The sequence below is a fragment of the Pseudopipra pipra genome, chromosome 3 (genome assembly GCF_036250125.1).
Source record: "Pseudopipra pipra isolate bDixPip1 chromosome 3, bDixPip1.hap1, whole genome shotgun sequence".
Taxonomy (NCBI): domain Eukaryota; kingdom Metazoa; phylum Chordata; class Aves; order Passeriformes; family Pipridae; genus Pseudopipra; species Pseudopipra pipra.
In genome coordinates, this window is record NC_087551.1 from 49,025,524 (window position 1) to 49,038,235 (window position 12,712).

At 37.8% G+C, this 12,712-nt stretch overlaps 1 protein-coding gene across 5 annotated transcripts in view; it reads right to left on the reverse strand.

The window, feature by feature from the left end:
* Positions 1-295: 295 nt before the first annotated feature.
* Positions 296-12,712, reverse strand: part of EPM2A (EPM2A glucan phosphatase, laforin) — a 39,264-nt gene continuing 26,847 nt past the window's right edge. For all 5 annotated transcript variants that reach the window (XM_064649033.1, XM_064649034.1, XM_064649037.1 and 2 more), the window contains exons 3-4: positions 3,663-3,904; positions 296-2,229 (exon numbers count right to left, since the gene is read on the reverse strand). In XM_064649033.1, the coding sequence (XP_064505103.1) occupies positions 1,949-2,229; positions 3,663-3,904 (523 nt within the window). In that variant the 3' untranslated portion in view covers positions 296-1,948. The remainder of the gene's footprint in view (positions 2,230-3,662; positions 3,905-12,712) is intronic.

Consider the following 12,712-nt stretch of genomic DNA (forward strand, 5'->3'; position numbering starts at 1 on the left):
TGCACATGAGCCCAACAGCCAGACAGCATCACTAACACACTTGCTCTGCTCTCTGCATGGGGCTAGGAGAAGAAACACTTTTTTTTGTCTTTGGAGATACCAGAGGTGCCATATCACCCACAGACCTTTGCTGTGTTGTCTGTTTGAGATTTCCCACCAAAACTGACACAACACAGCAGACAAGACATCGCTGTGACCCTTAAAGAGGCTGGTCCCAGTTCTATACAGAAATATAAGTCATGAGCCTTTTTGCTACTTGTGAAATTGGGAGACAAAGACATATGACAAAACGGGCTGCTGGAATTGTCATTATGTCTTTATTTAATAGAGAACTTTCTCATCCATTTTCTAAACAGGCAGCATTATTTCAAAAAACCAGAAACAAAGTCATGACCAAAACCAAACGTAGAATAACTTAAATAAACATTTTTTCTTTTGAAGATGATTGAAGTACAGGATAAATAAAATGTATTATATTATTTTGGAGTTTCTCCATAAGCAGTTCATATCTAATAGTTTCTCCATTAAGTATTCAGAAAATCAATATATATCAGCTAAACTACTCTGGCACTGACTGCATCTTTAGAGGAACAAGGCTGGAAAAAATGAGATTTCACTGAAGAATAAACCTATAGAAATTAGGTTTCTCAATGTTTTTGCATCCTTAATCCTCTCCTCCTTAGGAAATACATTCTCTCCCTTCTCTCTTGAACTCAACCTATAGCAAATTGGTTTTACCTGAGCAGGGCTGGAAGCTGTTGGTGCCACTACTTAGTTTAGCTAAGTGACCAGACAGCACCGGAAAACATTAGGGATCATCCACAAAACAAATATTAGCCTACTGAGGCTAAGCTCCTGAGAAACTCTTCTCAGAGTTGCTCTTTGCTCCTTTAGAGGAATGTATCCACTTTATTTACCCCAGAAGTAGCCCAGCATTAGCTTCAATCAGCTAAGCCTAACATCCATGAACATCCACACACTGCTTGCACAAGGAGAGGCTTTTGCTATAGTGAAGATTCAAATCCAGGTCAACAGTCCAGAGGCTGTGATGTCAATCATGCACAGAGGCTTATCACACAATTCCAATAGGTCCTGTCTTACCCCAGTGCTTAGATTGACTTGGCACCTAGGGAGCCCATTGTACAGCACTGCACGGACCAGAAAAGCAAAATGTAGCTTCAACTCAGAGAACTCACAGCCTAGGATAATATAATAAATAGTGGTCCTTCCCCACAACAGAGCAAGACTGAAGCAGGTGGAGCTGTTTCCTCTCTTTGTGTCACATTCCAGCACAATCCCAACGTCATAAAAGCATAGCTGTAGCTCATAATATTTAATATTAACTAGAAAGACAAAGAGAGCAAATTTTAGTTCACAGCATTAGACATTAGCTTTTTGTTTAAGAAACTGAGTTGAAAAACCGATTTCCTTATGGTCTTTCTTATTAATACCACTTGTCTATAAAATTACTACAAAACACTGCAACAATCTACACTCTGCCTAAAATAGCTGAGCAGCTTTGATGATGATCTGCTCCACTCTAACCTGAAGATTAATTCAGTCAACCTTTATACTGGTTTTTTTTTGAGAATGCCTTTGCTTTCTTGTCACTGAAATATTGTCAACTCTATTTCACCTCACATCTTGTTTACTGTCTACCCTAAAATCTCAGTTCCTATAGGCAAGAGGCTAGAAGAAAATCTTAGTTTTGCTTTGTAGAGTTTCTAGGTCTCATACTTGCACCAAAAGGCTTGAAAACATGCATTGTATCAGCTTAAAGAAAGTAAATAAAAAATACTCCAAGGCACTTTTTAAACAAAATTCTCGTGACTTTTATGACAAGCTTATAATCTGAAGAGGTGAAGTTGGTGTCTGAGTCATGATTTCTAAGTCCTTGAGGTTCAAAAGTAAGGGTTCCTCTTCACCTTCCTTTTTCTCTTCTGCTTTTCTACTCTTGTATTTGGTACGAGGAACGCAGATGCCCAAATTTCTGGTAGAAATCATCTTCAGCACGATTCAGAGCTTCCTCATCTATGTAGACAGCTGGTCTCCGGGAAGTCAAAAAGTACTGGACTTTCCGCAGGCTCCATCCCATCACGTACTTCAGCCAGCCACTGACAGCAGCTGTAGATCTGCCGACACCAGCATTGCAGTGAACATAGACAGTGTGTCCATTCTCCAGTAGCCCGTGCAAGAGGCAGACAGCTTGTGGCAACATCTGTATTCTTCCTAAGGTTAAAAACAAGGCACACTCATTTGCACTGGAGAAAGCTAGGTTCATGGCTGAGATTTTGTCTGTAGAGCCCCATGAACTGTGAATAATAATGGCAAATCTGACGTATTTCAGGTTTTTTCTTTCTTTTCTCAAATGACCTTCTACGCTAACTTGTTTTTTTCTCGCAACATAGAATCAGATAACACAAAACTGTAAAATGCTCCAAGTCTTCTCTAAATATACATTCTGATTAACATTGGATGTGCATGGCATACTCGTTTTCACAGGAACTGAGGCAAGGCAGCAAATTACATAGACCAGGACATCTTACATAGCCTTAAAGTTAGCAAGCCGAAAATGAAATGGTTTTTAGTACCAGAGGTTTGTGAAGCTACCTACATACTGCTGCTTTCCAAAACATTGTAATGAAGGCCATCAAGTCAATAGTGAGGGAGGGAAAGCAGAGGACTTAATACTGTTATGATTTTTTGCTGTACAACTTAATACTGTTATGATTTAATTGTGCACTACGCATACGGTTAAACAACACAGAACAGCCTTTCTCAGTCCCAAAGGGATGAATGTACTATATTTCCAGACACCTTTCTCCCTGCTATCCCAGGAATTGAAGCCGCAAACAGCAGAGCCCAACTTTTCCCCATGGCCCAGATAAGCATAGATGTTTAGCTCTTTCAAATCCCAGTTTTAAGGTTCCCTGTCTTCCCTGATGTCCTATTACTGATATGACAGTTCACTGTTTGAGGCAGTGGTATTTCACCGTGTTGAAAGCAGTCTCTTCTGCTGGTAGGTTGCTCACTTGAAAACACACTCACTTTCTAACCTTTTGGCTGGAAATAAGATTTTGAACTGAGTATTCCAACCAAGGACTTAAAAATACTAGTAATTTATGTTACAGCTCAGGTGCTATGAACATTCTAAGTTAATTAGAAATTATTATAAAATGTCTCTATGGAGATTATTGATTAGGCTGGGATACTACAGTTAAAGTTAAAATATTTGCTGGGGAAGGGAACAGCAGAGCACAGCTGTCTGACAGACAGCACTGTCTCTTCATTTTTAATCAGAAAGGGTGGCAAGCCATCCTGCTGTGCAAGCTTGCAGTCTTCCACCTACACAGTATATTTTCATTATATGGTCTGAATTCAAGCTGAAAGCAAAAACAGTCAAGTAGTTATTGATGTCGGATGGCTTTAAACTCAAATACATAATAATGCCAGACACAAAGTATTTTAGATGGCCTCTCTGCTTACGAGAAAATATGAATAATTTGTTAGACAGCACACAAAGAAATTATAACTTGTGTGCTAAGTATATTTTTATGCAAAATTTACAAAGAAGAAAAAAACAAACTGTCACGAAAATGGCAGCTTAGTAACTCAAAGGGTTTGCTGCTACTAATTTACTGCAAGAGTGACCTAAACATTACCTTCAGTGCTCATGTCTGCAGTTGGCAGCCAGACATAGGCAAGACCTTCCTCTTTATAGAGTTTCATGAGGATTTCAGGGCTCATGGGTTCTGGGTAGCGGTTGCAGCCCCAGGAATTCTGAACAATATCCCATTCAGTCTGGAAGTTCATCACAGCCGTAACACCCAGCTCGTGCTTCAGCTTGATGGTCACATGCTCCAGCTGCCGAGGGCAACTTCCCAGCCAGATGTTTGGCAGAATCCTGGCATTGAGAAAATACTGCAGTGAGATTGATTAAAATATCTTAAAATGGAAACTGCCAAGTTCAGTGGTGTTCCAGTTCCAAACCTGCTTAACATCATCACACAAACACTGCTAAGCATAGCCTTTTCAGGTCAAGCAGTAAGCAACTTCTTTTTTCATTGCTGTTGTTTTGCTAATGTTTGAAGCTGGGGATCAAGTTCCTAACCTACCACAAACGGCCAAACGATTTGAGAAAAGAATTCAGAGCATAGTTAGTAGCACAGGTCTCCAAGGCATCCATCATTAAGCTTGCAGTAGAAGCTTAGTAACATCACAGATTAGAATTAGAAAACTCCAAAGATTCATGCAATTTGTACATACACACACACACAAAAAGAGACCTAAAGGTGTCACATGATCCAGATCTGAATTACTTTAGTAATAAATCAAACACATAAAACTCTTCCAACTTTGTAGGTACCACTATAAAAAGGAAAGTAGAAAAATAAAATCAATTTGAACTATCCTTCTGTAATGAAACTCAAAAATTAATCAGTAATTTTCTTCTAATTTTTCTCTGATCTTGTGGAGTCTAGTGGGAATCAAATGCAGAATTACAACATGTGTCTAGCTTCTCTCAAGGCCTGAAGAACCCCAAATTTTTCAAGAAAACTCAAGAGGTTTGTGTAGGATGGATAAACAACCATATTTCTGGTACTTATCTAAAACAAGCTTCAAGACTTCTGTGGTTTTCCCATTGTTAATTATCATAAAACTATTGTATGTCTCAACAGATTTTGACATTATAAACTGAACACTAAGAGCTTTTTAATCTGGTTAATAGGGTTTTAACTTGCACATGCAATTAAATTGATGGTGTCTACAAAAGATTATTTACATGCTCAAACTATTAGTGATCTCCTTTAATTTATTTTGCTTCCATAAACTTTGATTTTGAACACGCAACCCACGAACTACACAAAATATCCCTGCACTTGAACATGCAACTTTGCAAACATTATTAACTGCAAATCTGCAACAAAAGCAAGATCCTCAAACATAAAATGTCTTTCATGCATTTCTTATGGTCCTTGTCAATTTTAATCTCAGAAACAAATAAGGAAAGTTTTATATTTATTCAGGAACCTATAAACCACCCTTAAATCAACAGGTAGCTATTTCCATTTCACTATCACGGCAATAAGTGCTTACTAGCATTTAGTTAAGACCTGTAATTGACTGAAATTATTAAATACTGCTATATTAGTACTGAATATGGTCAAAAGAAAAAATTTAGATCCAGGAAGCACTAATTATTACTGTTTCCTGCATGTCAGCTGCATCCACAGTGAGTTGCACAATAGCCACACTAATGCAGTCTTTGGCCTTAGCCCCTGTTTCAGTGAGACAACACACTTGATCTCAGCATATGGTAACTGAGACCAATTTAAACAAATACATTGGACAGCAAATAACCATTTCAACCCTGTTTCAACAGTGAGACTGTTTGAAGAGATTTGACTTAGTTGTTTCACATACGTGTTCTGGTCTAGATTGCTTTGAGGGTATTTCCCACTGCTAATAGAAAATGCATTTGTTCGTAAGAAACAATAAATTCAATAAATCTGAAATTTCAAAAATTAAGATTTACATTCTTCATCACTTTTCTCACAGTCCTGAACACTACCTTTATAAAGGAGAGAAGACTTGGAAAGAAAGAAATCTTAATACACAGTCTTTCTTAAGCTACAAATTAAATTCAGATCATCTAATAAGAAATATCAGTACTCAGTCAGCAGTGGACTCCACAGCAGCCTGAAAGAAAGGAAATAAATACACAAATTGTATACTCCCATTATGTTCAAGGCACAATTCCACATACCGGTACAAGAAGGGAGCTTCTCAAAATTGCCCAAAATCCAGCGCAACCAGTTCAAGCATTTCCACTGATCAGAGGGGTGAGCAGAGGTCCACTGCAACAACTGCTGCGCTGACCCACTTTCCACATGCCAGCCCCACAGCAAACCCCATCCTAACCTGAATGAGTGACCACTGTCAGGATTCTGCCGCAGGAATTCATCACAATGATTAGAGCATTTCAAGGTGGTGAATGTAAGTTAAAGTGCCCTAACAGATAGTGACAAATGGTTGGAGATGACCAATGCCCACAATACTTCATCACTGAGCAAGAAAAATGGCAGTATCACTAACATCTCATGACAATATGAGGATATCATTTCATGAACAAGAACATTAGTATCCTTCCTTCAAAGGCTTTTCTGGAGGCTCATATATATGTAATTCAACTGATATTTTGGGAAACATCTAATATGCCGAATTATCTTGATAGGAGAGCAAAAGTATGTTTTCTTGGATTTGATTGAATCAGGAGTGACTAAAGCATTTTTGAGATGAATAAAATTCTGGGTAGTACTCTTGCTTCCAGAAAAATCAAAGCTTTATATTTTTTTTTCCCCAATGATTATTTACTGGGTGAACATCACAGCTGTGCTATTTGCAAGACTCCTGGAATAACACTATTTGTTTATTTTGTTCTTGCAGCCTAACAGGTAAGACTTCTCTATTGCACAACAGTAATTGCATTTACCGAAAAATCTGATGAATTTACCAAGTTTTTATCCCTGTCTTCCCTGTAATTAACTAAACTAGCAGCAGCCTTCAGAGACTGACCAAAATAAAATATTTAGGACAGCTAATTCTTGTGAATTATTTTTATGATCAGGTTCTAGAGTTTAGCCTTTGAGAGGACCAAGATGTAGCCTTGACCTTGGTCTTCAAGGTCCTTATTTACCCACCTACAAATAACTGTAAAGTCTTGGTCTTGCTGAACAAGGCTTAGGCCTGACCATGCAGAAAACAGTAATGAAAAGCTGTCTTATCAGTCCATTTATGTAAAAGTTCTCAGATAATCCTACTGCATGGTACCTATATTTCTACTTGGCTTTATCTGGTTCATACCTTACCTTTGTCTGACATCAGAAGGAAGGAATAAAAGGGTCAGTGCACATGTGAGTACAGAGATTGATGGAGAATTTAGCAGCTATATTTTATATATATTTCCTAAAGGTGTAGCATGCAACTACAGCAACACATAACTTACAGTAAAACTTATTCTGCATTCCCAGAAGAGTAACATTTATAATTCAGTCAATTTACCCCCAGCATTTTGTGTTGCTTGTAGACATACAGAGTGGTTTTTTGTACCAATGTAGTGTTATTACCCTGACACCACTACAAGCAAGCAGCCCAAAGGGAATGTAGGTCTGAAGTACAACTCAGTTAGAAATGTTTTTTGCAGCACTTGAACTACTAGAGACTCTTTCCAATTACAGCACATTCTTATTTCCTCCCCTGATGGTACTGGAGCAGGAACTCGTTCAGAATGAAAAATTATGACCTATTTGTACCAAAAGCTTCATAGAAACTTTCAACTTTTAACTGAATTTAAACTAGTTTTTAAGAGCAAATATCTGTTCTCTGTCTCATTTAACACACACACAAAAAGAGATTCCAAAAGTATTGCTTTGAGCATATTCAAAATGAGAATACAGGAAATCCTACCAGCTGTAGCTGAGATGCTCTTTCATCTTTGCTCTGCTCTCTGCTTTGTGACAAGGCACATCACTTTAAATGGGGATATCACTGGATTATGATGATCCAGAACTATCATCCTGCCTGTTCTCCTTCTTTTGCCAATGGCAAACAACATATAGCAGCTTATTCTTAGGTCTGTGTGTGCCTTCCCTGAAATACCAAAGTAGACATCTCTTTTCTAGGCCTTTCTTGTTCTTTTCTGCTGAACTTGTGACAGTGAAAATGCTAAGAGCACTTGTTAGAAAACAGAGAGGTTCCTGTACTTTTGTCAGAGAAATCTAGAAACATCACTTAGATTGCTGTGTAATGCCCTGAAATTTATTCAGAGAGAAGGATTTTCAAATCACCAAATTCTGCTCTCCAGTGGAAGACCTGAACACTTTCAAATATTGTTTGATATGTAGAAAGCACACTGATTATTATCCTTGCCTTCAGAAATACTTTTCTAATGTCCAACACAAATAGTGCAGGCACAGCTCATAGAGACACCTTCTTTTCTCCATAATGGACACAAAGAATAGATTATTCCCTTCCACTCTGCAAAATCCTTTTACTTCTCTGCAAGTTACTAACACACTCTGACACAGCTTTGTATCCTTCAAACATACACATACACGCACACCCACTTGTTATATATTCAAAGCATCTGATCATTCTTGTTTGCCTTTGGCCTTTCTCTCTTTCTTAATATGTTATGCCCAGTACTGAAAAGAGTACATTTCTGAGAAGACCCAAAGATTACTTACTTCTTATGCTTCAAAGGTTTTATCCCTCTTTATACTTCCCTGGCTGTCTTTCTACAGTATGTCATTATTGACCTATATTCAACACAGAATTCGCTTTTCAAGTTAAGATCTCTCAAAACACATGAACCTACTCAAGGAGAGACCAAAGTTTGCCCCAAACAGAATTATTTAAGGTTTTATCAGTTACAACTGCCAGTGGTGTCAAATAAAGCTAAATGAATATGCAGATGAGATTCACAGTCGATGAATGCATCTTAATAATATGTCTTGAAATAAATAATCTCATGTACAGATCGCTGTGTTTTAAGTTAACTGTAATCAAATAGAAAGGGAACCAGTATATGCTTGCAGTGGTGCTAGGTGAAAATGTTGATTTATAAAGATTTCGAAGTGGTAATATGAGCCTATACAAAGTAGTGAACTGAAAGGAACAGAAAATCTATAGTAACCTTCCAAAAATCAGTGATCCCATTCTATGCACTCAAACTTTGAACTTTCTACAATTTTACTGCATAAAGATACAGAAAAATGAAAGCATTCAAAATACAGTACATTACAGATATTTTTTGTGAAAATACTTTCATATGAGGGCAGACTAAAAATTTAGCATTTTTAAGAGGGAATTAGACAACTGCTTAAAGATAAAACATGTGGGAGAGGCAAATCAACTGGTTTTAACTACATAAAAGAGGCAAAGAATATAAAATTGCATGTAGTTTCACCTATAAAGCAACTACCAAGAGATGAGAAAAATGGCAACATCGTTCTAATAATTTTTTTTAGTTCTGCATTTTCCTCCAAAATACTGAAAACACAGGCAGATATCAAAACAGAGGAGTCCCTGGTTTGGTCTTGTACAAGAATTTCCTTGGTTTCCTTACATTCTCTTTATTTAAAGGACAAAGAGATCTCTCAGTAAAATGCCTCCTTATCAATGAAATAATAATGTAGAATAATAATGTAGGGGGGTTATGACACTGACATTTCATTGCACAGAGCACACGAGTAAATGGCTGTGGTCTTAATTCCTTCTCCTCTTGACTTACTGATAAAGTCTCATTGCAGAAGACAAGCCAGTGGAGGTTTTATGATGAGAGGCTTGGCTTCAGCAGGATTGACTGAGCACAGTCTGATGCACTCAACTGCCCAGCAAGCAGTCAAGCAGTACTGGCCAGAGTAGGAAAGCAAGGTTTTATGAGGCTATGGTCTAACTGATGGAACACCAAGATGATATAGACAGGCTTAATAAGGTCACTCTTATCAAGAAAGATGGAATAAACAGCCATAATCTTAGCAGAAGTCATCTGAGAAAAGTGTTGATTAATGATAAAACTATATCTTACTGAAACAACACAGCTGCAGACCTTGTAAAAACTACATATATTCTTGAACAAAAAATTGCTTTTACCTAAACGCCAGATGTAGAAGGAGCACAAGTAATCGCTTATAAATTTGTTCTGCTTTACCACTGAGAAAGTGCAGTTTGTTGTGAAGTTAAGGATTCTACCTCAGGGCTTTAAATAAGGAGAATTAAAAAGACTACAATGTAGTTCCAAGGTGGTTTTTTTCTTATCCTTCTTATTTGGCACTCTGATGAAAAGCAATTAAGGTCTGGCAAATTTTCTTCTTAGGTGTAATTTGAACTACTTATCTAGCCTCTCACATGGGAGCAGTCTTGGAATCTAAAAAGAAACACCTGCTTTTATCACTTTAGAACAACACTTTGTCAGCTTAGCAATACGCAAAGTTTCTCAAGCCCTTGAATTCTGAGTGTTATACTTAACAGTATCTTATTTATTCCATGTTCACAAATTTGTGGCATAAAATTACCTCATTTGCTGATATGCCAAGCAAATAAGCCATTAAGATTTGACCTCAAGCTGACAATGTGCTAAAATGAAAACAGGTAAGAATAATATTAAACCTGCAACTGAAACACAGGGTTACCCAGACATGTATGAGACACTGAGCAACCATGCTAATGCCTAAGCTCAGCACAGCTATCTTCATTCATAACCTTCTGGTGACTTCTGATTCTGGAGATGCTATGTATGCTTCATGGATTGTCCTAGCTTTTAATTCACCAGGGATACAGGATAAGAAGTATCCACATGAGTAGAATTAAAGTCAGTCCCATAAGAGAAGTTTAGTCTAGATGGAACCACAAAGTTTTCTTTTTATGGCCCATTTTCCCCTTCCACAGCCCCCCTAAACGTTCCCTTAACAAGGAGTTTAAGAGCTTTATTAGAAGGAAGTCACCTCTCATAAGGACATCTGCAGAGATCAAGAACATTTCTAACATCCTATACCCTGCCACAGCAGGTGTATTGGGTCTGGCTGAGATGGAGTTAATTTTCCCATAGCAGCCCTCACAGTGCCATGCTTTGCATTGGTAGCTAGAAAGGAAGAATGGGGGTGGGGAGGGGATGGGGAGGCATTTGTTAGTTAAAGTGGTTGCCTTCTGAGAAACTGCTACACATGCTGAAGCCCTGCTTCCCGGGAAGTGACCAAATATCGCTTGCTAATGGAAAGTAGAGAACAAATATAGGGTTTTTTCTCTTTGCTTGGGTGTGCACAAACTTCTGCTTTTGTTTCAGTAAGCTGCTTTATCTCAACCTACAAGTTGTTTTCCATCTTATTTTCTCTTCCCTGTCCAGCTGGGAATGGGAAGTGATAGAGCAGCTTGGTGGGCACCTGGTGTCCAGCCAAGGTCAACCCACCACAGCAGGGAAGCTATTTCATGAAAATACCTATGCAACTGGGAAGTAAACCACATCCCCCACTGCAAAAAATTACAATAATATTTGGATAAATAAGCAGTATCACTATTGTACTCAGTAATCATAGACCACTATTGGGAGAAATGGGAAGAAGGAAGAGAAACACCTGGACAGTCCAGCAGAGAGTTCCAGAATAATCAGAGTTCTAGGAGACAAGTTTTAAGAGAAAAGACTTAAAGGTCCAAGGGTTAATATCAGAATGAACATAACTGAGATATTCCAGCTTCAACCACTCTGTGATTCTGGTAAAAGAACAAGAGTTGCCAAGCAAATATGAAATGGCTATAAAGGGGCAGGATACTAATTTGTTCTTCAAGCCTGCTGTGGAGAGAACAAGAAGAAATGAACTTAAATTGCACTAGGAAGACTTAAACTGAGATTAGTAATGCTTTTTAATGGTAGGAATAGTGAGGTAATTGAATGGAAGAGTAACAGGCCTGTCGAGTCTCATCACTGAGATGAGATCATATTTTAGATCAGGCTGGATAAACCTGGAATGATTTAAATGTAATTGAGATTGAGTTGGGGCAAGGAAATGGACTGGATGCTTTCCGAGGTCTCTCTGAGCCTATGATCTATGATACGATAATCATAAACTTTAATTTCCATTTCTGGAATCACTACTTATATTAATTTATCAAGCTCCATCTTGAAATAATTTAGGTTCCTTGTCCTTTCTGCCCTATTTGAAAGGTCATGCCAGAATTCAGACATCATTCCTTTGATGACAGAAACCTTGTTCTAATTTACACTCTAAATTCATTCAGAGGCAATTAATATCCATTTGATCTTAAGGCAGGTTCAATTTCAATAATTCTTCTTTCTCCTTCGTACTAATTCCTGAATGTCTTTTACAAATAGTAATAGATCCCCTTTCTCAGTCTTCATTAAATGTGCTGTCTATCCCAGGCACCAAAGTAGTCAAAATATGGTAGCGCAGAGTTCCTTTCAAGCCAATTTATTTATTTTGAAGGAGCACACTGTATGCAGCAGAAAGCAGGATTTGCCTTTGTAGGGAATGACTCTTCCTGTATTTTCATTGGTATAAACATTCTCTGAAAACAGTATGACAGTTACAAAAATACAGCTTGAGAAGAGAATCAGGTTCCAAGGCTTGTACTGAACAACCCGAAAAGGGCTCCTCAATTGGCTTGTGAGGATCAATGCTGAAATGCTCCAATTATAGAATCTTGTCTCACGCAACCATAGTTGCCAATAGTTACTTCCTACATATGTCTCTGTGAGATTGCCAACATTCCCATTTGTTTTGAATTAGAACAAATACCCGGAAACACAAGAACAACAGGCTGCTAAACTCAGCCAGATCACAATGAGCCATGAATCTCTTGGCATTAGGAATGAGAATTTCTAACATTAATGCTTAGCAATGGGAATGATGCCACTGCTGGCACCTGTAAGTTAGCTAAAGCATCCTAACAAAATTGACTTACACTGCTACAGATGAACTTTAAGTTAGTGCCTGAGAAATTTCAGGAACCGTTGGTAAAAATATATTCTGACTTCTTTCAGAGTTTACTTTTTAGCAGCTGCTTAGAAATCTAGACTGTGAAAATAATAAAAGATAAAATCACTTTTCCAAATGCAGCATTTCAGATACAATGGAAATGCATTCCAATGCTTCAGAAACAAGCATATATTAGTGAAAATTACATAATTTCAAAGCAC